At 40.6% G+C, this 27,520-nt stretch overlaps 2 protein-coding genes across 3 annotated transcripts; both read left to right on the plus strand.

The window, feature by feature from the left end:
* RB195_016180 (uncharacterized protein) lies at positions 1-26,755 on the plus strand (the record flags this gene model as incomplete). 2 transcript variants are annotated; one of them, XM_064207218.1, is made up of 26 exons in its annotated part: positions 1-51; positions 445-623; positions 773-840; positions 1,880-2,058; positions 2,281-2,388; positions 4,400-4,479; positions 6,409-6,561; positions 7,385-7,508; positions 7,567-7,687; positions 7,875-7,938; positions 7,997-8,081; positions 9,436-9,546; positions 9,599-9,799; positions 11,649-11,789; positions 11,874-11,995; positions 12,053-12,123; positions 15,254-15,384; positions 17,201-17,317; positions 19,921-20,007; positions 20,071-20,249; positions 20,669-20,803; positions 20,861-20,933; positions 22,290-22,384; positions 25,476-25,616; positions 25,671-25,758; positions 26,594-26,755. In XM_064207218.1, 26 exons carry the CDS (start codon positions 1-3, stop codon positions 26,753-26,755), a joined length of 3,066 nt encoding a protein of 1,021 aa, XP_064063099.1. The 2 variants fall into 2 exon arrangements, with proteins under 2 accessions (XP_064063099.1, XP_064063100.1); XM_064207219.1 differs by having other exon boundaries at positions 11,874-11,989.
* On the plus strand, positions 18,225-18,581 carry RB195_016181 (uncharacterized protein; the record flags this gene model as incomplete). The annotated part of the gene is made up of 1 exon (XM_064207220.1): positions 18,225-18,581. One exon carries the CDS (start codon positions 18,225-18,227, stop codon positions 18,579-18,581), a length of 357 nt encoding a protein of 118 aa, XP_064063101.1.
* Positions 26,756-27,520: the final 765 nt, after the last annotated feature.

Consider the following 27,520-nt stretch of genomic DNA (forward strand, 5'->3'; position numbering starts at 1 on the left):
ATGGGAAGCAGCAGTAAGAGCATAAACGACGAATCATTGTCTCAATCCTGTGTAAGTACTTTCTTCGCTTATAAAAGTTTTTCTCCAATATCCACATATGCTATGAGTATAGGGGAGGGGGTGCTGCAAGAGGTTCACTGCGTGACATACAGAAACTCAAAGACAGCATATCACTAAAGGGACGATGTTAGGTACTGTATGGGGAAATGTAGAGTACGCGGTGTAGACCTCTCTATGGATCTTACTTGATTGAACTGCTGAAAATATCTCATTGATTTTCGACCGCTCGCTTGTGGATGCGGCGCGTTCGCACGAAATACGAAATTCGGTCAAGCAATGGGGAGAAGAGATTTTTCAAAAGAATATTCCAGCGACAGAGCCATGTTTCAGCTAAATCCATGTGAGGATTGCAAAGAAATGATAGAAACACAGGCCGTGTTTTAGGAATCTGGTCGAGATGAAGAACGACAAAAGAAATCTGGATTGATTTGCACTCCAGCTCTAATGCTGATTACTGCAATAGCCATCATTGCTATTCTTGTACTCTCCTGCGTTTCAACCTATCTGATCACTCGAGCACAATTCAAACACCTCTCTGAGGTTAAAAATCACACCCAAAGCAGGTTGTTTATGCTTCAAGTCGTTTAACTTCGTTGAGAGTGAACAACGAAGTAGGCATGAAATTGTCTTGAGCAATGTTTTGATCTTTCTTCATGGGAGAGAGGCGAATTAGGAATTGCCATTGAAATGCTCTCAACTCATCGTTTTACAGAGAAAAGTTACAAAAGCCGACCTTTTCCATCATGGAGGAGCTACGACTTCCGAGAAAGCTAAAACCAGGTGCAGAAAGAAAATTGCTCTTTTTATCTGCTTTGTCCATGTCTGAAATAATAGCGCTGCGGTAATTCTCCCATCCATGACAAGCAGTGTTTAAAAACTAGTATAGTAGTGTCGTGCTCTTGGTCCGCTCCGAGAAGGAGCAGCGGGCATCAGTGGGGGGACCCAGGGCCGACTGCCCGGATCCGGAGGGGCCCTGCGCTGGGCTAGCCACCGGAAGGCGGCTTAGCCCCTCCGAACCCGCTCCAGTCGAACTCCTTGTAGGAAATAGTGCGCCAGAACGCCCGAAGCCGTATCTTCTGGGCCGTTTTTTACGGCAATTAGGAAAAATGGACGGAATCACCTCCTCTCCATAATCTACTATCCCGTATACGAATGCTCCACCTGAAATGCGTACCACTTCAGATTCGTGGAGAGATGCCTTTAAGGATCGAAGGGATCGTTCAATGCCAAGTTCTTCATGTTTCATTCTTAAAAAAAAAACAGAATGACCCTTAATGCGTATTCATCGAACATTCTATTCACTAATTCACAGAGACTATGATGAGGAAAGAGAAGAAAGAAAGCAATATTTTCGGCCCTGAAATCACCTCACTTCATCACAATTTTTTTTCATATACATTCTTGAAGGTTGATTACCGTACAGGTAGCTGAACTCAGTAGATTTCCCCAAGATTCATTGGCTAATTAGCAGTTGAAAATGGAGCACTGTATGTCAGATGGCTATAGGAGTTCGTGATTTTATCTTTATCAACGTTTTCATTCTAAAGTTAATCTAGAGTGTAATGCGACGGAGAACACAGCAGTTTTTGGCGTGTTAAATTGTATCTAATTTTTTGATCAGAGAGAAGATGATTCTAAATGCGGGCGGGTAAAGCAGACCTCTCTGACCTGAAAGTATTTCCTTATGTGCTCTCGCGCCTTGCTCTTTTTTTTTATTACTCTATGTGTTTTCTTTTTTTCACTATGATTGTGAGAGTAGGATGTATTCACTTATTAAGAAAGAATTGATTTTTTTTCCCACAATTCTGTTCCATTCCAGTATTCTACAATCTTGTCATCAAAGTCTACCTTCCTTTCTATGTGGACTTCCCAGCCGATAAGAACCTCACAACTGATGGAGAAGTGGTCATTGATATTGTTGTCCTGCAGCCAACGAATGAAATCATTTTGAACATGAAGGAGATTCGTTTTTTGTCAGACAAATGCGAGGCCCAATCAGTACGTCACACTATGTTTTTTCTCTTTTTGAAATGTTGCACGGTAGTAGAGTGCGACCTTTTTATATTCGTAAATTCCCGATATACTGCAAAAGGACAGAAGTGCACAAGAGCACCAAATAACGAATAACAATTCGTTAATAACATTAAAAATTACCTGACAAGCCGAGCCCCATTTTTTTGCGTTTAACTGCATTATCTTACAATTTGTTACAATTTTTAGAATGGTGCGCATATTCCTATCACAAGCATAAAGGTTGACGACCATCTCGAAAGAGTAGTTTTTATATTGGCTGAGACACTAGATGTTAACCAAAATGTGAGGCTGAAGGTAAGGTTTCGCTTTTGAAGCAATGTATTTGTATGTTTTGTGCTGTCTCCAAGCTGGTTTTCGAGGATGACAAATATTCTCTAAAAGAAAAAGGAGGAAAAAAGAAAGGAAAAATAGCGAAGGCGCATCTGAAAAAAAGGAAAGTGAACTGGGACCACTGCTTCGACTGTTCTTCGATTCGCTTGAACATGTCCCATCAAAAGTTCGGCTCTCCCCCACTTACAGCAGTCCCTTGGGCCCTTCTCTTTCAAGAGAGATACGAAAACAATACAACTTTCTTCGGAAGACTTTGTAAACAACCTGACCATCAATCCCTTTGTACGCTTTCCATCTCTTGGAACAAAGTCGCTAACCTCTTTTGTTTTGAAGCTGTTAGAATGAATCACGTTTCCTATTGAGGTAACCCTAGTTTGCCTGACAAATGAAGCAGCTAGTGAAAAGAAAATCTCAAATCTCTTCTTCTGCTTCTGTTTAGATGAATACTCTTAGCATCATTTTTTCTAAGGAACTTCCAACAACGTTTACCGTAATTTCCTGCTGCTCGGGACGCCGAGGATTCTGAAGCTTAGTAGTAGTAGGGATAGCGACATTAAAGAAGTGAGCACGAATTCCGCTCTGCTTTCTCCACTACATCCTCCGATGAGTCTGAATTGTGCATCGGTAACCCATTTTGAAGAGATCCTATTTCAGCTGAGAAGTGATCTTTCTACACTGTGGTCAACCAGCACTCGTTCCGCTTGACTGATGCACTACGTTATCAGGACACAAATTTCTTCCCTATGTTATCCCTTTTTGGTCTTTCTATTTCTTCCATTACTTTCTCCATAGGAGTCTCGGATGTTTTGGATGAAAATGTATTGCGACGTTTAAAGGCGTCACCCCACGAATCTGAGGTGGTACGGATTTCAGGTGGAATATTCGCATACGGGATCGTAGATTATGGAGACCGGGGTGGTTCTGCTCATCTCTCCCTGAATCACTGCAAGAAGCCGGCCCCTGAATGCTGTTTTGTACGGTGCCTTCTATTGCAGCACGCCACACTTGCACGCTCAGTACCCCTTAGTGGCGCAAGGGGTGGAGCGTTGCAATAGATAACGTCGTACAAAACAGCATTCTGGAGGCGGCTGCAGTGATACAGGGAGAGGTGAGCGGAACTACCCCCGCATCCATAATCTACGACCCCGTATACGGATACTCCACCTGAAATCCGCACCATCTCAGCTTCGTGGTATGCTGCCTTTAAGAACCTTCTTCACGGTTGTGATGTTATTGTAGAATGTGGAACTCACGAAGAACCTTCATTTACCAGGAAAGACTGCATTGCTGTCCAAGGCTTCCTTGATAGTCTCAACTGAATCGAATACATTCTGGCGGTTGATGAAAGCAAGACAAAGCCTCTTTGCACTCTCTACTCTCGCGATACCTGAGCCATTTCAATCCTGTTCAGGATCACAATTTTGAAAGCCTTGTAGGCAACCGCGGCAGTTCGGATGGGAATGCATAACCACGTCGAACTTACCACTTCTCGTGGTTTGTGATGTTATTGGAGAAGGGACGATTTCGAAACAATGAAGACCAGCTTCCAGGACAACTCAACCACTACTTCGATAGGAAAATGAAAAAATCATTCAGGTATTAAAAGGGACGCCAAGGTAGTCGCCGTTGTAGCCTGTATACGCAGCATCATGGAACAGTTAAGATCAGTGACCAACTAAACCTGGAGCTCACGTAGGGTGTTGATGGGAGCCGGGCCATTCAGATCTTTTGTTTTAGGTCGGACAAAGTTGCACGCACTTAAGGGTGGTTCTAAGACACAGCTTCCGAGTGAACAGATAGAACTCCGATTACAGATCCATGACAGCAAAGATTTGTTCTATCCATATAAACATATTCACATTTGCTCATACATTTCATATTTAGTGAACTAAGAGAGATTCAACGGACTTAAATCTTGGAGCTGGGTGTAATTTTATGTCTCTCTGCAAACAGAACAATTTCTTCACAGTTTTAGGTGATCTTCAGAGGTGTTATTAACGATGGACTTTCTGGAATGTACCGGACCTTCTTTGAGGATGCACAAGGAAAAATGAAGTATGGGCAGGTCTATTAGCATATTTGTTGATATGTTACACATTCAAATACACTTACTGTTCAGGCAAAAGTGTTTTTTTTTTAACTTTGTTGTGTTTCATCTTATTTTACGAGCGAAATTTATTTCTTATTTTGCAGTAAGCTGTGTAAGAGACAAGTATGGATAGAAATGGTATTCATAGATTTTTGTGATGTGATGTTTTTTTGATGTTTTTGGAACCGAGTGAAAATGTATAGACTCTTTCACCAGCAATAATATCTTGAGCAGTAGGACACTTTGAAGTCATTTCTTTGCAGTATCTCATTTTATGACCTACTTAATGACACTGGCATGAAAGTTGTCGTAAAAGTATCAGTGGATATGTTTCTAACTTGACAACAAATAGTAGCACTAATGAAAGCATAGTAGAATTTTTTTCTCAGTTTGCTTTGATTTTTGCTAGTTTTGAGGACAAATTTGTTTGATTTACTTTATAGCATTTCAGAAAGCGCGCTATAGTTTGAAATGGGGTATTGCCTAGATTCCCCAAAATTCCCCAAAATTTAATTAGGCAGTTTGATAAGTTACCTGTGAAATTCTAAAAGTGAAGTAATGAACCACACTAATATGACTTATACCTCTCTCGCATGATCTCATGGGTAGGATCCGTTTATTATTGTTAAGGGTTGGGCGTTTCTGAAAAGATTAATTTTTTCTACTAAGAAATCGTAATAATTTAGCTAATATCGTGACTCTCACGAGCACATTTTCTCCTAAATATCTGAAACAATGTATTAGGTTGAAATATATGGGCTTCAGGATGCTTAATGCGGGTCGAACTCTTTACACATGATATTTAAAAGCCGAATATAAATAAATAAGTAAATATGCATATATACCAGTCTGAGCTTTACCAGCTACAGACTTCATGTGGTATTTGCTTCGCTCGCATTCACTGCTCAACGAAAATTAATACTAGTGCTGTTTTCTGTGAAATTAGACTTCTGTATCTCTGACAATCTTTCTTCATCTTTTTTATTATAACTAAAGGCGAAAAATTTCAGTCTTCTTTCTAAACGCGTCAGTTCTACATTAGGAGAGCATGAATACTTCAGCTTTGAACACTCCTTACCAATATATTATAGACAACATTTAAACATTAATCGAAATAAGGGTTTTCTCCTGTTCTCCCAACAGTTATCAAAGAATGATGTTTTGGCATAAAATGACATGAAACACATCTTCCTACCGGTAAAGATAACGTTCTACGTCAGATCATGTGGACTGTTCGCTACTATTTAAGCAGCCGTTTGCATGCATGTTTCCACATTCTGAGGAAGGCATGCTACCAACTTGAGGCGAACGAAAAGGAAATAGACACGTGGAGGAGTCATAATGGTGAAAAGCAACGCCTCCAGTGGCCACGGCTACGAAACGGCTGCGACGTCTCATTTACCTTTGGCGACATGCACACGAAGTTATTGCGCGCCAATGAACCTGTCGCACTCAATTTTACTGCTATGTGGCGCCGGCGTACCAGTCCGACGCCGTGGGACCCGTCTCACCCGTTTCGTAGTTATCTGGCCCCGGCGCACCAATGACGGACACAGACACACAGACGCACACATCCAGACACACACACACACACACACACACACACACACACACACACACACACACACACACACACACACACACACACACACACACACACACACACACACACACACACACACACACACACACACACACACACACACACACACACACACACACACACACACACACACACACACACACACACACACACACACACACACACACACACACACACACACACGCGGACTGAGGTCGTTTTTATATGTCATGACACCTGACGGCTACTTCTTACAAGTAATTTTTTTAGAAAATGGTACACTTTATCTTCAAATTCAACAACCCTTTCTCAGAATCGCTGCTGTGACGCAGTTTGAGTCAGCAGATGCACGACGGATGGTGCCTTGCTTTGATGAGCCAGCATATAAGGCGGCATGGAATGTAACTGTTATTCATCCTAAAGGAACAACAGCAATTGCCAATGGTTTCGAAATCAGTGAAACATTGTGGGTTGCACTACATTCTCTGCATTCTTCAACAAAACTACACCAAATATTAGGTCGTCTACATATTTTTTCACACAGAAATGATTTTAAAAAAAGAACCTACGAAGTAAATTGACCTAGGTGATTCTAGAAGCTTCCTAGTCAAGATTACATAGAAGCGCTGCTTTTCTGTTGTGCTTCCGCTCTAATGCAAATGGATCAACATCTTCTTTGAGTGACCTTCTTCTCCAAGTGAAAGCAATGCCGTGCGGCACATAAGGTAACCGCTACTATCAACGAGGCGTTGGACGAAGAGAACACAATCCACGCTGCTTTCGTCGGTTTCACGAGTGAAAGTTTCTTTTTCGGCGACTTGCCAAGAACGAAACATCTGCACGCCAACGACGACGTGCGAAATTTTACGTGCCGATTTCCTAGCGCCACAGCGTGGACGGCGGCTCCAGATGTCCGTGTTGCTACGCGTACCACCGAAGTTCACTTACACCAGCTAGGCTACCGGAAAGTTCTGTCTAGATGGAATTGTAACCCGGGTAGATTTCTCAACAATAAAGCTATGCTTTCTGACTTCCTCTATTTAAATTCACAGTCTAGTTTCTGAGATGTCCGGAACGGTAGATGACAAGATTCTTAGCTTGCTCTAGTTGACTCTAATTAGGAAAGAAGACGTTTACATGTAATATAAAGTAAGCCATGTCTCCAAGAAAAGATGTTAAGATCAATTTATGCAGATTCTATGTAATGTAATTACTAATTACTAATTGTAGTTTGACGGCTTTCCAGAAGACTGCTCGGAAAGCATTTTTCGAAATCTTGAACATTATAGGGAGCCAGATGGGAAGTGGAAAGTATCAACATTTCGACAGACGCCTGTGATGTCCTCGTATCTCGTCGCCATATTTGTATCAGAGTTTGATTTTGACGAGTCCTACACAAAGAGAGGCGTCAGGGTAAAAATTTTATTGAGCACCATTGGTTTTCAACCGTTCTACAGAATGTAAATTTTAGTTCCGTCTGTGGTCCCCTCCGAAGGACAAACCCTTGAGAAAGTATGGTTTAGAAACAGCAGTCATTTTTATGGAAACGTTTGAGAAATATTTTGGCATTGAAGATGTCGTCATGAAACAAGGTTTGCTAAACAATAAACCCTAAAAACAATATCGAATCACCTCCACCGTAATTAAATAGCAGAGAGTTTTGAAACTCTCTGATTCGTAGTAATTCTTTTTGATCACAATGAATTTTAACTAGATATGAATGAGTTTTCTTTTACAAGCAGTTGTTAAACTTCGTGGGGTAAAACTCACGATTTTTAGATTTGGTTGCAGTAGAAGATTTTTCTGCGGGTGCGATGGAAAACTGGGGTTTAATAACATTCAGGTGCTCCTATCATTTTTGAGTGTTTAGCTAATCATTTATTTACTACTGTTTTTTTCAGCGGGGATATTTTGTTGTCCTTATTTTCTCTTTTAATGGAAGATTCAGTACAACGAAAAGTTATAGCTCATGAGCTCGCTCATCAAGTACCAATTACTAGTTATTTTTACTACTTATAATATCTGAGGTTTAATATTTTAATTACAGCTTGCAATCCAATTAATTTCCTTTTTCAATTCACTCTGCTTTTTCCGGTACACAAATAGAGATGGAGAAAACTTCAACAAAACTTCAGCGACAAAAAATGCTGTACTTTTTTCAACTGTATCACCTGTGCTCTTATTGTTGGGCAATTTGCTTTAGCGGTTACCAGAATTACCTCAATTTGTCGATTTTGTTTTGCAATGGCTTGTCTTCTTGCGAGAGACACGAGGAGCATAGTTGCCTTTGAAGAACTCTGTGAAGTAATCTGATCAGGCTGTTGGTAGAATTTCTGCAGTGTATTTGATATCGCGTGGCATCCAGCCGCTTGCTTCTTTCCAACGATTGTCATTGAAATTGATCCTGTGTCCGACTCACCTAGTTTTATTTTCCTAGGCAAATGCGGCAGCTTCTCTGAATTGGGAGTGAACTTTAAGTCTCTCCTCTCACTTGCGTGAAGCAGAATACTCCTAGCATCACCCTTTCAATTGCGCTCTCTATGACGCTGATTGCATTCTCCTCCTTGCGAAACGCCTAGGTTTCTGAAGCATATACCAAAGCCGAAACTACGGTGGTGTTAAAGAGAGAAGTATGGGGCCGGACGGCTCGATCCTATTGTATACTCTGCAAGCTGCTGGTTTCGCTTGATATTATCAAAACAATGTCATCGAGGAAACTAAGATGGTGTAACTGCAAAATTCTAACTCAAATGAATGGTCAGGTAAAAATCGACTACATAGAACATTTATTCCACCATTTGCTTCATCCAACTGCGTTTGGAACTGTATTTTTGAGCTTCAGGCTGAAAAAGCTTATCTTGGGAGGAAGATAACGAGAAGAGAACATAGAACTACCAGTCATTCGCCGTTTCTCTGACCTACGCCTCTTCATTCTCCTTTTAAATGCTTTCGCAATGCATTTGTTAGCAGTGCTGCACATTATTACAATGGACCACAAAACTCAAGTTGTTGCTGACCTTGATTTGCCGAACAAAAATTTCAATTAAATTAAGAGTATCTAATATTAGCATTCATGTTCCTTATTTTCACTAGCAAAAAATCCTCAGATGCGAACATCCTCTGAGATTAACAAAAGAAACCACTCAAATTTTGCCATGTTTTCCCATGGATGAATGGATCTTATCAGGAAATACCTAGAAGAATTAAAAGGAAGTTCGCAGACTATTACTATAGAAAACGTGAAGTTGCAAGAGTAAAATAGCAATGCATTGCTTTTGAAAGAAAAAAAAACATTTGTGAACAGCAGGAAAACCAAAAACAAAATTTAATAAAAATTTAGTGGTTTGGTAATTTGGTCACCATGAACTGGTGGGATGAGTTATGGCTCAAAGAAGGTTTCGCTAGTTACTTTGAAAACATAGAACTGAATGAGAACAGGGACATGCGAATTGTGAGTTGTTGCAGTTTTCTTTCTTTCTCCTGCTTCATGACATCTTTTCCAGAGCAAAACCGAGCACGTTACCAGTTTTAATTCCCCAATGAAGAAAGATTCCCTTGCTGCAAGTCGTCCACTTTCTTCTATTATAGACATACCATTGGAGATATCCGAGTCCTATGACAGCTTATCTTATTCTAAAGGAGGCATTATCATTGCCATGATCCGTGACGTTGTCGGAGAGCAAAATTTCAGGAAAGCATTAATTGTGTGTTTTCATTTTCGTTGAACACGCTTTATTTGTTTTGTAAAAGATGCAGTGTCCACAACAAACATGGAAAAAATGCGGCGAAGTATGCTTGTATCTAACACAATCTCCCTGATAACAGATAAGCCTGAAAAACACTGGCCGTTTTGAAAAAAAGTGTTCCAAACTAATCGCAGTTGGCCTTATTTTGAGCAAAGATGAAAAGGATAAAGGAAAAAGTTTCTGGCGTTAATCAATCCGCTTGGGATGCGCCCCCACATTCACTTCAATTCAGAATCGTTTGAGGTTTACGAACGTTCAACCGGCCTATACAATGACTTGCGGTGGCTAGCCGATGTGTCGCGTCACTGTTTTTATCCTCCCAGACAAGGCTGGGTACCAATTTATCGACCCCTGAGGGGTGAAGGGCTTGGTGAGCACTAGGGCGGATTCGAACGTCCGATCGTGCAGGAAGCGGAACCTCTAACCGGTACACTACACCCGCCCACTCTCGCGATACCTAAGCCATTTGACCGTCTTTCAAGCCTGTTCAGGATCACAATTTTGAAGGGCTTGTAGCAGTTTGGATGGGAATGCATAAACACGTCTAACTCCCACTTCTCGTGGTTTGTGATGTTATTGGAGAAAGGAAGATTTCGAAACAGTGATGACCGGCCTCCAGAACAACTTAACTACTACATCGAAAAGAGGATGGAAAAGTCATCTAGGTATTAGAAGGGACGCCAAGGTAGCCAAGGTAGAACAACTGGGTGTGGCCTGGTAATAATGACCACACTTAGCAGAGTCCTGTCGCTGTATAGATCAGATTCATCAATGAAGTGAATAAATTTCACTTCATTCAATGGTTCTTCCTACATTTTCTCGTAGGTGTAATGGATACACAGTTATAGGCGAGCTAAAAACTAATGAGCATGTTCCTGGACCTTCAGAATATTTCAGTATCCATTGAGGGTTATTTTGGCTAACTTTAAGGTGATAAGAAAAGGCTTTAATACTTCCTAGAGATCTTAAAAACAAATTGTAGTTGAGAGCACAGGGGAAAAAGCCGATGTCACAGATTCACTGGATGTCAGCTGTTTTGGATAAAAACACAATTAGACCAGGACACTCAAAAATTGAACTCACTAGCAAAGTCTAATCTAAAAAATTGAGTGTCTGAGTAAGGCATCTGTGTAGGGTCAGATTATAAAAATTTGTTCATTACATGTGGAATTACGGTTTAAAAAAAACTGGAATACAGCATCACACTCACGCGCGTAGGGGCAGTTTTACCAAAGGCAGTACAACTTTGAGCGCATTTTCCAGACAGGCCTAATCCGCGAAACTGTGCTAGAAACGGTGAACAGTGTCCAGATAGTGACTTACAGTAAGTAGAAGATACAGGTCCATGCAGCAACAGCAAGAGTTGGAAGATGTAAAGGAGATGGAGCAGAGATGTTCTGAGCACCAACAGTAATTGAGAAGAAGTTTATGAATTTTATAGGAAAGTTTGTAAGAGTGCCATTCACTTTTTTCTGGTTGTACGCTTTAAAAACATGTGTGAGCTCCGATTGGTCATCAAACTGATTACATAAACTGCCGCTATTCTTTAAAATGATTGAGTCGCTGTAATTGCTAAATTAACCTCTACATGGTGCAAGAGTTGCACCATTGGCTACACCTTTTGCGAATACTAGGAGGAGCATCAAATTCTTTGGAAACATTCCGACGAAGGAAGAAGTTTTCCTGTAGTGCGATAAATGTCTCGTAGAATCAAGTGTCTTCGATCATCAACTCATGTTGCAGAAGCATGACATTATTTTACTCGTATTCTTATAGAACTGTTGATAAAAGCCTAAACTGATTTCAGCACTACCTCAAAAAATTCTCCTTTGAAAACACACGCGGCAATGATCTCTGGAAAGCTTTCGACGAAGCTGTCGAAGGAGTCGAGGGTCCCGACGGAGGAAAACTGAGTATGGTTGATTTCGGACCTCAGTGGTCAAAACAGGTGCTTTGCTAGTATTTTCTCTATACTATATATATATATATATATATATATATATATATATATTTCGAGAAGAATTTACTGTAGATGGGTCTTCCTCTTGTGACGGTCGAGCATTTTAATTCTACAACGTTGAAGATAGGACAGGAAAGATACATGAAAGTTCCTCATGCAGCTGAACTACAGAAGTATAGAAATTCAGCGTACGGGTAATAACGACTAAGTACAAAGCAAAGAGTAACTTTTACGATATTTCATATTTGTAGGTACAAATGGGATGTTCCTCTATGGTATCAGTGGGATGACAAACAAGTATACTACAAGTGGTTAAAAAGAGGTGCTCAAATGTGTATCTTTTGCAATTGTGATTTCTTCTAAACATCCTTTTCTTTATTTCCTCTGTGACGCCGGAAATGGCCCTTCCATCAATACACTGCCGCAAATTTCCTGAGGGATTTAGTAAGGCTCAAAGGCATTATCTTCTAATGTGGGGTGGTGGGTTATGTCTATAATAGGTCGTAGATTATGGGGAGGAGAGTGAGTTGCGGTACGCAATTTTCTACAACGAGTTCGATTGGAGCGCGCCACACTTGTGCACGCCCCGCATCTTCCGGACCGTTTTTACGGCAATTAGGAAGAAATGAACAAAATCACCCTCCTCCCCATAATCTTCGACACCATATAGGCATAACCCACCTGAAACCCGCACCACCCCAAATTCGTGGGGTGATGCCTTTAATTTATTGAACCATTCGCAGGGCAAGCTGCAAATAATCGCTAGGAAATGAATACCAAATGTCCTTTTTTCAAATAATGTTTGAAAAGGATAGACAGTTTATCTTACGCTGTTTTAACACTACCTACATTACCGTTTTGTAACGTTACTCACCAGTGACAAAACAATTGTTTTCTTTAGTAGAGCCGTACGCAAGGTTGTTATAATCCTTTATTCGTGGCTAACGTTTCGGCAATATCGCCTTCTTCAGAGCCTGAAAGGGGTGAAATCGATCGTGACTTATCCGATCAAACGCCTTATCCGTCCAACAAAGAAACTCCTACGTTAACCGTTGGGCCTCATAGCTACCAGTGGAAGAAAACATCGTACCTTAGGATCAGCTGATTATCCTGCCACTGCTAGATACCTGATGTGAAGTGACTAGCGCAATCAAATATCAGCCTTAAATAAAGCGCGAGTTCCCGCGTAATGGAGAGGCATTCCTCCTTGCGATTCATATTTCGACTGTTGGAGTGGATCCAAAAAGCCTCCAGAGCCTTGCGCGCCGCAATGCTAGGTTCGTGCGCCAAAATCGTGATCTTATCTTCAAAATCGTCTCCTTTATGACGCCTCACCCTGTGACCACCCAATGCAGTAGGATCACATGACTTCATTTTGCCGTCCAGGTGTTCTTTGATTCGAATACATAGAGGTCTAGCTCAGTGACTTACTTGACGTTTTGAGGGCGGGTCTTGCGGCCTTACCCGGCTTATCCGCATCTTCCTTCACCACCTCCGCTCAGAACTTTCTTTCACGACCGGGGGCCTTTTCCAATTAGGACCTGGAAGCATCTTATGGAGAACTTGGACAAGACGATTAGACTGTTTGCTGCCAACGGCCAAAAGTAGCCTAGCAGTCGTATAAACAACTTTCTCAGTTCAGTCAAGTCAAGTCAAGTTTCCATCACCGCCGCTGACGCTGGCCAAGTCTCCGATCCCTGCATCATGGTAGGGCGAATTGCGGATAGGTAGACCTGCGGCTTGACTTCGTTGGTAATGGTGGTCGACTACAGGCACTTGGTCAATGAGTTGAATGCCGAATTAGTTTCATCGCGTCTTTGCTGAATATCTCTCTCATAGCTGCCATCGTTTTTCAGCGTACAGCCCAGATAACAGAAGTCATCCACGAGTTTGATAGGTTGTCCATCCACACTGATTCCCGTTGAGGGTCTCGAGGAGACCCACATCTGCTTGCATTTATCAGGGCGGAGTCGCCTTCCGTAAGCTGCAGCTAACTTCGACACAAGGTTAACAACATGTTGTAACTTCGCTCTGCTTGAAATGAATATCACTACATCGTCGGCGTACTCGAGATCCACCAAAGGACGTGCAGAAGGTGCGAAAATGACATTAGCGGGGCACTGCTCAACCGTTCATCGTTTTATGTCATCGACAGAAAGTTCAACAGAACTCATTCCAGTTTCCACTTTGAACAGTTTAGTACATCCAGCTGGTGTTCGGAAAGCAGCTGTTGTTCTTCTATCCATCATGTTGTTTGGTAGGCCTACGAATTTTCCTAGAATTCCATCGGTGCGAAGCGCATCGAGAAGATCGCCTCGATAAAAGGAGTCGAAAGCGACTTCGAGGTCTTAAAAAGCTAACTGTAGCTTTTTTGTTCAGCTCAAAATCGTTTAATTGGTGAACACGTTTATAAAGGAGGGTAAGAATAGGATCTACGATAAATCGGAAAGATGACTTTAATCTCCTTTCTCAGACTACTGAGTGAAATATGTTACGAGTCGGTCTATCGGGTTCGTACGGAAAATACAGTCATTTGGATTTTCTTATACATACATTAATCCAAACTTTCCGGCTAACGCAACTCTACCACACTTTTAACAGCGTTTCTCTTTAGTGGTCAGTAACAATTCGAAGCAGGGTCATTTCTTCAAATTTCTATTTCTAATAAAAGTAGTCTTTATTGCTAACAACCCTTTTTTCACCTTTTTTGGAGCTATCAGCACCAAAAAAAGTGCTGCATTCTTCATGCAAAATGTGACATCACATTATAGGGGATGTATTATTTCACATTATTTCCTTGACACCGCTACAACTAACAACATTTAAAGTAGACGAGTGAGACAAGTGGAGTATTCTTATACGGGATAGTGGATTATGGAGAGGGGGTGATTCCGTCCATTTCTTCCTTATTGCCGTACGAAACGGTCCAGAACATGCGGCGCGTGCACAAGATTTTCTCAGAGATTCAAAAGCAGGGAAAAAGATTTTCAAATAGAACCGAGAGCTCCGGATGTTTAGCTCCGGAATTATATTGCTGCTTGCATATGAGAAAGCAGTAGGAAAAGCACCGGTCCCGCTGTCACCCTAATCAAGCCGTGCTCAGGTACGGCACTTCTGCCCAAACCTGGTTGCATTTTTAGGCACCATTGCCCCTCAAAGTTAAAGCCACAAAAAGACCCTACCGTAGTCTATACCGTATTTTTAATGGCTGTCTAACGAAACAAATTTTGGAAATTTTATTCCAACATTTTGAGAAGCACCAAGCATGAGGAGTACCACCACAAACACCAGTTTTGTAACTTTTCATTGTTGCGCCAGGGTTCCTACAAAGATACCCTATGATCAGAAAACGCCATTTCTTCCCGAGGAGAAAAGTAGGCAGCGGCGTCATTAGCACTCATTAGAATGCGCAACAGCAGTCAAAATAATCTTCTACATGTTATATCTTGCAGAAGAACCTTTGTATTTGGATCGGAAAGAAGCACCCATAGTTATAAATGTGGATAGGCGCGGATATTTCATTCAAAATTACGATTCTGACGGTTGGAAGAAGATCACAAGACAGTTCGAAAAAAACCATGAGGTTTGTTTTTTTTTTCTAAACTACAGTGTTAATGAAGTTCCAGTCTGAACGTCCGGCTAACGCTCTACTTAAGATGTATTTATGGTGTTCGCTTCGCTCGCTTCCAGTCATTATTAAAGATTTCACAAAAGGACACTTTCGCCAAATATCTGCGCAAAGTTAAAATCGTTCCTTGAAAACACTTCCTTGCCGTTTCTTAAACCAGAAATAGAAGCATTGATGGAAAATATTGCAACCGATTCAGAGGATATTCAAAACTGATACACTACCTATGTTTCAACAATACCGCTGCAATTTTAGTTTATCAAACGAGTCATCGGCTTTTTTTTGTCTTTTCACAGAAGGATTAACGTCTTATCCCTTTTTGCTGCTCTCTTGCACTAGCGCCCCATTTCGCCCCCGCGGGATCTGTCTCTTTTTTTTGGGGGGGATTTCGTTTCACACACACACGTGCGAGGTTGCGCCCATTTCTAAATATCAGAATCTTTTCGTTTCAAATTTAGAAACCGACAAAATAGCTATAATAAATAATAATACTGAACATAATATAGCAATAATACTTTATACTATAATATACTAATAATATTCTGTCTCCTCGTGTTCAGAACTGCTTGATTTTATCTGCAATATCGTCATACTTTTTATCCGGAACAGTTTGGAACGTCCTATCATTTTTAACTATTGCAGCCTTGTAGTTCGTGATTGTAATGCATCGCATCTGCTATCGTATACCATACTTCAGTTACTTTTCACTACAGGGATAACTTAGGGCAAGCAAAAAAAAACTAGTTTTGTTTCAATCACTGTGCGTCAATTCAATCTCTTTCTTCAAACGGTAGATACGCTACCATGACCACTCTGTATTCGCACTCAATCAACCCTAGCAGATTCAAGTCGTGCTTTCACAGCAGCGTAACTTTATCTTAGTTACGAGATTAATATTTTGCGCCTTTGTGTTTGTAGCGTGACGTATTAAAAGGACTTGCTTATATCATCACCACTATTAGGTGGAGACAAATGTTATTGCTTGTAATTCAGCGCTCTATCGAAAGAATGATTCTAGGAATACTTCACGGAAGTGAAACTTTATATTCGAAGTTTTATCTTAAGATTTTGTCTTCAGTGATCAAAGATTATACTTTCCCAAGAAAAGTGCAAGAAGGTGGGATGAGAGTTGCTTTAAAGATAGCCGTGATCAACTCAGTACCATACGATAACAACTCGCCGCAAAAAGACCACTGACTCGATGACGATGATAAGATTCCTTTGCAAAGCTTTCAAAGCACCAGTGATTGCCATAGCAGATCAGAGCAAAAGTAGAGATGAAACAAAAATATTATACTTTGTGGTTAGGTGTCACCAGGAATCTTTCTGCTTCTGAATGTTGTGATTTGCTGGGAATCATCTCCTCACCTGGACCTAGCACTCAACTAAAACGGCAAAAATTATCAATTAAGATAAAAGTTTGATAAAATCACATTAAAAACTATCGAAAATCACATCGAAAATTTGTGTTGTGAAAAATTTGTGGACGTGAAATCAGAAGAATATTGCACGTGAAAGGATTTTGCACAACCACAGTTTGTAGTTGATTGAAATGTAGCTGTGGTTCCGATTTGTTCATAGAATTTTAATTTTTCTGATTTTTTTCGATTCCGATTGTTTTTCGCTCTAACACGCATATTTTCGCGAGAGTTCTTTATTACAATGCGTATGAGAAAACGATTCGTAAAATCTTGAAATAGGCATCAAGCTAGCAACCTGCAGCTTGATATCCGAAAGAAATCTTTTGAAAAAAAAAACTGACGATTTGTAGGTTTACAGCCCACACACAAGATATACAGTCATCAGCGACGCCTTTAGTGCTGCTTTAATTGGTCAGCTAGACTATAAAACTGTATTCGCACTGTTGAAATATTTATCTAAAGAAGAGGTATGTAAGTTGTTCAAAATTAATAAGCTAGCATTATGCATATGAGTGGGTTCAGTATGGAAACTTCCTTCGGAAGGTTGAGTATATTGTGTTTGCTTTGTACTTCTGTACTTGCACTTGTACTTCGAGATTGTGATGATCAGATCCTCGTTTCTCATCACTTACTTTGGAAACAAAAAAAGCTAATACTTCGGGAAATCTCTACAACACCGCTGCTAACTTATGTCCAAAATCGATCTCCAACGGACTAAACGTCGGAATTCTGGGGATAGGCAAATTTAGACTTTAAAAATGTCGTTCGGAAGCAACTGACCCACTGCACTAACAACTGACTCCAAATATATTTCCAGACTTCAGTGTTGGCAAATTTGTGGCCTAAAAACACGCAAGGTTATCTCAAGGTTATCGCTTTACTTTCACATCTTCGCAGCTCTGCTACTGGCATCTTTGTGAATAGAAAAAATAGGGTTTTATTTTTCGATATTTTTGATATTTCCATTGCCTTCAGGAATTTTCAAAAGTGCCACAGCGTCACAAAAGGAGTAGTTGTTGCCAAAGAATCAGGCAGTTGATCTTTTAGCTTATGAGCTTTGGCGATGTGCTGGACGACAGCACTGTTTTGCAATGTATGGGAATGTTTGGTCATGTAACAGTGCGGGTTATATAGCTAGTACGTTCCCAATGCGTATACTCAAACATCTGATTGCGTTTAGTTAAAGCAGTCCCACCACGTGCAGGTAGCATTCAGAGTCGTATACGTATACCCCACAATTCCAACACAACATCTACGGTGATGAAGATTGATTACGCGGAATTGGAGCTGCTTAGACGGCTACCTGGCTATTTTTGGCCTAGGATATGCAACAATGAAGATCTTTACGCGTAAATTGATGTGGTGTACCAGCGGATGACACGTGGAGGACATCAACATCTTGCATCGCTACCGAAAGTGGTTACAGAAAATCGTCCTCGCGTCCTTGGTCATAGATTAAGGAGACCAACAGATCGCCTTTTTCAACGAGTTCCGAGGAGTTTGTCAGGTTCGAGCTGGAACAGGCCACCTGGGAGAAAACGGAAGCTCTGGACCGAAGTGGTAAGAGAAGACCTGAGGACACTCGGCGTGGATTGGCAGTTCAAGCGAGACGTAAAGTTTTCCAAAATATGGATTAGCGCCGAATGGATTAATTTTGTACAAGCTATTGCAGAAGATCGAGAAGGTTCGGCTTTATTTAAGGACGGCACGTCTCGACGAAGATGCGGGTAATCGCGTGAGGCGATGACATCAGTTCGCCAATTAAGTCAAATAAGTAAGTCTAATCGCAGATAACTCATGTTTTGCCGAGGATCTCAAACCGCCGCTAAACAACTACGCTGGCAACTCCGCGCCACAGGGACACCCTTATATTTGAATACAAATGAGCATTGACAACAATTTTACATTGTTCCTACTCAAAGAGAGAGCAATGACTATTTGAAACGTCTACGGAAAAAATGATGAACAAGCAAAATTGAACCAAGACAAAAAAGAAAAGAAAGTACTGGATTTCGCCCGAATTAATCTGCAGAATATGAAAAGTTTTGAAAATTGAGAAGTTCCAATTTCTTCCTCAACAAAACTCCATATTTTATTGCTTTACTTGAAAACGTTTGCGCAGTCGTTTGGGAACTGTACTTCTGTGCTTTGTCCAAGACGGTGAAACACAGGGAACACATTACTAGATCAATTGTAATGTATTCACGGGATATATCACGGGAAGGATTGAGGAAAATGAAAGAAAATTAACGAAGGTTGGGAAAACTCAGCCTGTAAAGGTTTCCAACAGGTAACGATGCACACCTTTTTTTTTTACTAATCTTCAATAAATAAAAAAGATAAGTATGAAGATATAAAAAGATAAGTAAAAAGATAAAAAGATAAGATAAATTGGTACAAGACTTGTCTGGGAATATAAAAGCACTGACTTGATTATCGGCTATAAGACAGCTGTAAAAGTCAAACGCGTTGGCGTGGATTGGATTGGAAGTGGATTGATACGCCAGTGACTCTATCCTTTTAATGCGGCACTTTTGTATGTCTCTGGAGGCAATGAAAATGTTGAATCCACATATGATGTGGCTTGGAAAATGCTTCCACGAAGGTGCTAAATATTTCGTCTAATTCCGAGAAACCAGCGCAAACTTTACTTTTCTATTCACGGAGATGCCAATGGGAGAACTGAGGAAGTGTGAAAGCAAAGGTTGGGAAAATTTAGCATTTTCTTAGAACGCGCATTTGCTAAAACATAGCTCTGGAAGTGTATTTGAATTTAACGGGTCATCTGCTCCCAAATGATATTTTCAAAGTCTAATTTTACCGTTTTCGAGGATTATTACGGTCCACAACGGGTTAATAATACTACGGTCCACAACGTCGAAGACTGGCATTGTGGCACAATTTAGTAGTGGTTTTGCATTTATTTTAAGATCGACGACATCCTGCACTCTCGCCTCCCGTTTGTATTCGTTTTTTATTTGAGCCCTCAATGAATTTCAGTTTTCCTCATTTTTTTTCGTTGACTATTACTTTTAATCCAAAGGAAAAGTTCAAAGTGAGACATTCATAGGATTCTTTGGTGTGGAATGCGGTAACTAGAGGGTTTGATACTATAAAAAATCTCTTAGGCGACGAAAGTGGAAGAAAGTGGGTTGACGTAAGTGTTTGCACATATTTGGACGTTGGTACAACAAACTATTTGTAAACACATATACTTTAGCTTTACTCCAAAAAGATAATGGAAAGAAAGTACAGGAGTGTGTACTCTAAGTATATAAGCGGTGAATTCGAAACACATGGAAATAGTGGTAGAGCATTGCACCAAGCTCGACGATACGGGAAAAAGAAGCATTACAAGAGTACCTCTGGAATGTCGAGATATTCATCTTCTTTAAGACTGTAAGTTGAGTTACGTGTGAAGATGGAAATGGTTGCTTATTATTATAATTTGCCAAAACTTTTGCTAATGTCCATTTAAAAAAACACGTGGATTACTGTAGGAAGTACAGTTACCATTGAACAGCGATTTTTCTCGCAAAGGGAATTGCAGTCTTGCTGAAGGCAACAGCGATACTATTTAAATCAAACAACAGTTCTATTCCAGTTTTTTTAGTTCCTGACTGCATTCTGACGGCCTTTAAGGAACAAATAGCGTCAAAGAAAGCTCTGCAAAAGTTACATGTCTGGAAGAAGTCCTTCCGTAACTTTAGCACTGTTGTGTTCTTCTCGCACTAAGAAAAAAAAAGAAAGATAGAATTTCTAGTCAACCTCCACAACAACTAGACTTGGGCCAATGGAGACCTAACGACTGTATTTAGAAAATTTGCGACGTCCGTGATTGAGTCGTACTGTGAGGCTGGATCAAACAACTGTTCATCGACTTTTCAATCACTTTTTGAAAGAGGAGTTCTTGAACGATGCACCAAAGGCAGAAAAGCTAGCCAATGTGTCAAGTTGGTAACATTAGAATATATTTACTGATTTTTTTCTTCTGAAAATGTTCACTATAGGATTTCAAGCCATCTTAGAAAGCTCACTTACTGCTACGGAGTAAAGCAAATAGGGACTGCTGCAGTAGAAAAGGTCAGACTTCCACTTATCTTACGTAGATTCTGCTGCTGCGCCTTTTTATGCACAATCTACTGAGAAGGCAAACGATAAAATCATATGATCCGTACAAACATTGTTGCAAAGGGCTGAAACATATACACACATATATAGTAGGATCAAACCGATCTAAAGTGCAGTTACGGAAGAGGCCGCGCTCGAAACGTCGCAGCGGATGTAGCTGCTCCGAACGTGGATCGATCCACGTGAAATACGGACGTACTTCGTAATGCTGATCAAATGCCGCAGTGAGATATTATCAGAAGTGATGGTAGCGTAATTCCTCCACAAATACGTTGTCGGCTTCTACAGCTTACAAAGCGTAATAACGTCAAGGATTTCTAAATACTTTTATTTTACTGTTACACAATCAGACGTGACTGTTGTTTGGTCATACTCATCACCTTGATATCCACCTGCAAGCATTGTGAATGATATCTCATATCATTTTTCCGAAAAAATTACAGGTTCGGTAATGTGGCAGGTCGTTCTGACTGTAGCGGTACAGTAAGTAGACGCGAATGATCGCAGGGAACTTAGAGATATAGCCCTTTGGGGACTTTGTGATCTTATCGCTGCGTTGCATTGTGTGATCCACAAAACCACTGTTAAGGGTATCACCCCACGAATCGGAGGTGGTACGGATTTCAGGTGAAGTATACGTATACGGGATCATAGATTATGGAGAGGGGGTGATTCCGTCCATTTCTCCCTGTATCAGAGGAAACGGCCAAGCCCGGAGCGCTGTTTCTTACGACGTCCTCAATTGCAGCGCGGAGCGCAACGTTGCGCATGCCTGCCGTCTGAAACGTATTGCGCCGTTTCTGTAATAGACACCTCCTTCTCCGTAATCTACGATCCCGTATACAAATACTCCACCTGAAATCTGTACCACCTCAGATTCATGGGATGATGCCTTTAACGTCTTCGCAGTGGAACGCTCTCAAAATCCTGCCATTAATGTGAAAAAATAAATAATGGCTTTAATATAATGGTTCATTCGCACGGTCGAAAACTGCACGAAAACTGCATTCGAACGCAACCGCGTGTGTACTGTATCCTAAATTATTGTGGTCCTGTAGTGTTTTTGCCCACACCCATCTGTCTAAAATACTGAAACCTAGAAGTGTATTTGGCACTTCGACTCCTTGCTTGCAGCTTTTTCCCCAAAATGCGCGAATTTCCGAGAAATTGTTTCCTTTCAGGGTTCACATTTATCGCGGTTTTATTTTTAAGTCTGAAAGAGAAATGTTACGATAGTCCCGCTATCTTTCACCATTGAAAACGGTTTTCAACAATGAATCTCAACAAAATTAGTATGTATTGTTTCAGGTAAAGGAGTTATACAACAATGAAGACAATAGATATGAAAAAGATAATCTTGCAAAGGGGATGGGATGTGCGCAAAAAATTGAAGAATTGAAGAGGTTTGTTGGAAAAGATTATTGTTATGTCGTATTCTCCAAATAGTTTCTTCCACAATCACATGCCAATCATTGACTTTTCTGCCAATTCAACTATTTCCTTTGAACACTTGACACTATCTTGCAATGTAAAATCTCAAGTGATCGTTCAGTAGTCAAATTTGGGGAGTTTTTGGAGTTTTCAGCTAAATTTCACCTGATAATCTCGGTTAGGCTGTTTCGAAACGATTACCCACATTTTAAATAGCTATCTCTTCGAAGCAAATGACTATGGATTGCTGTCCTAAATTCCGCAATGTTTCTTTTAGTGTAAAGTTCGAGTTCGCATGTTCGAGACTTTCTAGTCATTCGCTCGCTAGATTTATTTAGCGTAGGAACTCAAAAGCACAAATCGAGTGATCCCGTGTGAATTCGACACTGCTGTGGGGTGTGATTTCTCATTTCAAAACAGCGCCTTTCCGCAGACTGCTCAGATTATTCCGCTCTGGAACAAATATTTTATTAACCTTAACTGTCTATTGGCTCGGAGCTCGTTAGATTAGTCGCCAAGCTTAACTCCAAATTAACGTTGTCACAGCACAACCACTACCACGGTGTCGCTTGCGGGAATAACTGGGAAGTCTCGAACTTGTGTAATTAAACCCTCATTATAAAAACCAGTTTGAACTTCCGCCTAACGCAAAACATCAGACTTCTTGTGGTGCTTGCATCGCAGTGCATCTTCAGTGTTCAATAGGAATGAAATAATAGTGGAAGTTTCTGTTAAAGTAAATTTTTACTTTTTCTAACGACGCTTTCCTGGTTTTTTTTTTTGAAGAAATTTAAGCATTGATGAAATGGTGATGAAATGAAATGTTATTCATAATTCATAGTTTTTCTCCTAACCGTGGCTGTACTACATTTGGAGAGTACTCAAACTTGATTTCACACCTATGATCCTTCGATACCTTTGACAATTTGAAAAGATAATTCGAAGTATGGAATTCCTCGTTTTTTCACAACCACAGAGCTCGGAATGGTGTGCTAACATGAAATGATGTGAACGTCATCATTGTACTGATAAAGATAAGGTTCTACTTGAGATCACGTAAACTGTTAACTACTATTTAAGTAACCATTTGCGTGAGTTTTTCTAATTTGTAATGGAATGGTCTGACGAACCTGCTGCATGGAACGTGCTGGGAATACACATGCAGAGAAGTATATACAGGTAAAACGCAACATATGCAGTTTACACGGCTATTAAACGGTTCACAGCGCCTTGGATACTTCTTAAAAATTCACTTATAGTTCATTTACGGTATTACCGCGGCGTATTAACCCGACTCCATGGGACCCGTCCCTTCCTGTTTTGAAGACTTTTGGTGTCGAAGCACCAAGACCCATTATGTCGAGAGAACCGTCCCACTCCGCTTTGCAGCTTTCTTGCGTCAACGCATCAAACTGCCGTTGGACTCGCCTCACTGCTTGATGCTTGCTTGACGCTTGATGATGCTGTTATACAAATTTAAGTGCACGTACAAGCATGACACGACGAACATCATAAAAAAAAAGAAAACTGGGAGAGGGAAATGAGAACAAAAAGACGAAAGCAGTACACTTTTGACCTAGTCGGACACATAAACTACTTCCCTATTCAGTTGAGTCGGAAATACGGGTAAAGCATGCAGCTGCATTTGCCACTGTCAAACTTTTTCTGTTTTTCCATGCTTAAAAGCATCACCACACATTGATGGCAGGATTATGAGAAGGTTCCACTGCGCAGACGTTGAAAGCATCACTCCACGAGTCTGAGGTGGTACGGATTTCAGGTGGAGTATTCGTATACGGGATCGGAGATTATGGAGAGAAGGGTGACTCCGTCCACTTCTGCCTAATTGCCATAAAAAACGGCCCGGAAGATACGACATCGAGCGTTACGGCGCGCTACTTTCTAAAACAAGTTCGATTGGAGCGCGCCAGCCTTGTGCAGCCTTGTGGTCGTGCAGGTTCCAGGTGGGTTATGCCTATACGGGGTCATATATTGTGTGGCAGAGAGTGATTCCGTCCATTTCTTCCCCATTGTCGTAAGAAGCGGCCCGGGAGGTGCGCCTTGGAGAGTTCCGGTGCGCTATTTTCTACAACGAGTTCGATTGGCCCCGGAAGATGCGGCGCGTACACATTCGGCCATGTGTACGCGCCGCATCTTCCGAGCCAATCCGAGTTTTTTACGGCATTTAGGAAGAAATGGACGGAATCACCCTCCTCCCCATAATTTACGACCTCGTATAGGCATTATCCACCTGAAACTGCACCACCCCAGATTCGTGGGGTGATGCCTTTAAGTATTTTCACACATTATATTAAATGGACTTTGGAAAGGGGAAAACACTCTCACAGTAGAGTGAAAAAACATTGCTGGGACAAGCCAAGATAATTCTGAAATAGCCAAGATAATTCAGTAGATTTGCCACCTTTCATTCTCTTCAGTTTAGTTGCAATATACACTAGTTAAAATCTGAATATAAAAAGTAAAATTTTTGAATGTACTTTAAAAATTAACAAGTCAGTTCAAGTAGAAATAAAATGGTATTAGAAAAGTTGAATGAAATAAACTGACCAAAAACAGATCGACAGCGTTTGAGGCGATTTTGAGGATATTTCAGCGATGAACGCTGTGCACTGAAATCTACGCAGACCTTTTGCAGCTAACTAACTAAGCTAACTAAATTTTAAGAAAATAAAAAAAAACTGTGGAAAAAGGGGAACAATATCATGGTAGGACCTCACGATTAATATATTCTAGACTAAAATAAGTTTTTGTGAGCAATGAGCTGAGCTTATGGACTTTCGAAGTCATTCACACTGTGACACCGATTTCTCATCCTTCAATTTCTTTCTTTCTTCACTATCAAATTTCTCTCTTAATCCTTTCTTCCCTCCTTTCTCTCCCGCCCTCGCTTACGTCTCCATCCTCCGATTTTCATATTAAAAAAATCCCATACGTTTGATCATGACTGGAATGATAAGTATGTAGCTCTCGTAGCTTTCAATGTTACTCTTATTTTTACGTAGAAAGTAGAACATGTTAGAAAGAATGAATAAGTAAATTTAGTTTGCTACGAGACGAGATTAAGAAGACCGAAAGGAATGCCCAGCGTATTGTTGACGTATTTGTTACCGTGTCAGTCAATCCAGTTTCGCGGGAATTTCTAATTAATTTCTTAATAGAGAACTGGGAAGCAATCTATGAGAAGTGGGTAAATATGTTTTTCCTGAAATCAAAATCGAACTGATAATTTACATTTAGGTTAGGAAATCATAATAATCATGGGCAGCTGTCAGCAGTAATTGGAGCGTGTCTCGGTGGCATGCATTCGAACGCGGAGATAATGCTAGTAAGATCAAATTTATGCATTTTAGGTTACTTCGTAGTTTTTTTTCTCGGTTTGACCACGAGTCCTGTTCATCGCATCAACACTTAAATCCTTCCACAATTGTACAGACAAGAGTGACCAGTAGAGTAGCCAACTTTTGGGTTCAAAATCGATGAGTAACAGCGAAATCTGGAATGGAATCCGAAGATTGGTTCAGTAGGAGCATTCTCTTCATTTCTTGTCATCAAAATTTGACAGGGCACGGGAGCAGCGATACTTGGTCCGTCTGCTTCATCTATCTGTTGAAGAGCATCGCGACAACACCTCTCCTCACATTTCCTTAATTCCTTCTCGCTCACTGCTGGGATCTTCGGCTCGTGCAGAACAACACGTTATCTTCTTGACTCAACACTCAAATGTGGAAGAAAAAAGCCAGAAACGCAGAAAGAACCAAGTAACGGTCAAGGAGTTGTAAAAGTCTTCGGTGATGTGACTTTAGTGGCAGTGAAAATTCTGGGGCTTCACCATCGTTCTCCTGGATATTTGGCGTGTAAATATGAGGCAGTCTTGTTCCGGAAAACCATAAAAGTCGCATAATTTTATTATCCATGCAATATTGTTTTTTTTACTGCCAGATATCTATCCTTTCGATTTTAGGGACCTAGACAACATTAGATTTCTACAGTAACAGAATTTTTTTCTTGAAACACAACAAATGAAAGAAAATAGGGTGATATAAAATATTTCCTTAAAAATTCACGTAGTGCGGAGTTGTAAGTAGGAAAACGGACACAATTTCAATTCAGTTCCACTTACTTTCCTCATGTAAAATCCTTTCGTTTCATAAACTTTTTAGGTGAAACTCTTTCAAAAAAGCAATCCCAATGCACAACAATTCAGAATCATTAATGAAAGGATCGAAGAAGCTGAACATACGATAGCGTGGCTCAAAAAACATTCACAAAAGCTTATCGAATTTTTTAAGTCTGAACTTGGTCAGACCGAGACATTTTTCTGACTGAATTGTTTTTCACACCAGTTAATTTGGATAAACATCAATTTTGCACTCACATTTTGATGAAATATTTTTTCACTACACAATTTCACAGGCAAGTTGAGTGAACTCGTTCAATAAACCAAGAAAGAAAGGAGAACTATTCCTGTGTTTGTTAACGGGGCTTTTCTGCAGGCAGGCGAGAGCAGCTGCTGTAGAAACGTGGAGTAAATTGATTTCCAGGGGAACGTTTACAAAATGGACTATAAAGAAGCATAAGCCAGGGACTCCTTGAGGACTTTATCCTCGATTTTTGATGTAGGAATATTTTTAGTGGCCAGAGATGAAATGACATAGCTAGCAATGACGACAGCGGAATCTAAAAACACTCGCTACAACCTTAAAAATCAGGTGAATCAGCAGCAGCAGGCTGGTCAGATCACGAAGAAAATCTTTCCAACACATCCAGATGGAGAACTTCCTAGTTACAGTCTCCTTGATACAATAATCCACTGGTTCATTCATATCTCACTCAAAAATCCTTCAAACGCTGAAACTCGAAAAAAAAAACACAATTTTAGGTGCATGGAAGAGATAGAGTTCAGAGAACTTATTTTTTACAAAATACATGTTAATACATGTTCACAAAATGGTCATTAAAAACCTCTGATGAAGACTATGGACCAGCGGGTTTTCCTATTCAAGGGAATTTCACGGATCTCATTTATTAGAAGAGTCACAGCCGGTTAGTCGAGAGGCTACGTGGTGCGTCCTCAAGTGGCGGATAGG

This window comes from Necator americanus, chromosome V (genome assembly GCF_031761385.1).
Source record: "Necator americanus strain Aroian chromosome V, whole genome shotgun sequence".
Taxonomy (NCBI): Eukaryota; Metazoa; Nematoda; class Chromadorea; order Rhabditida; family Ancylostomatidae; genus Necator; species Necator americanus.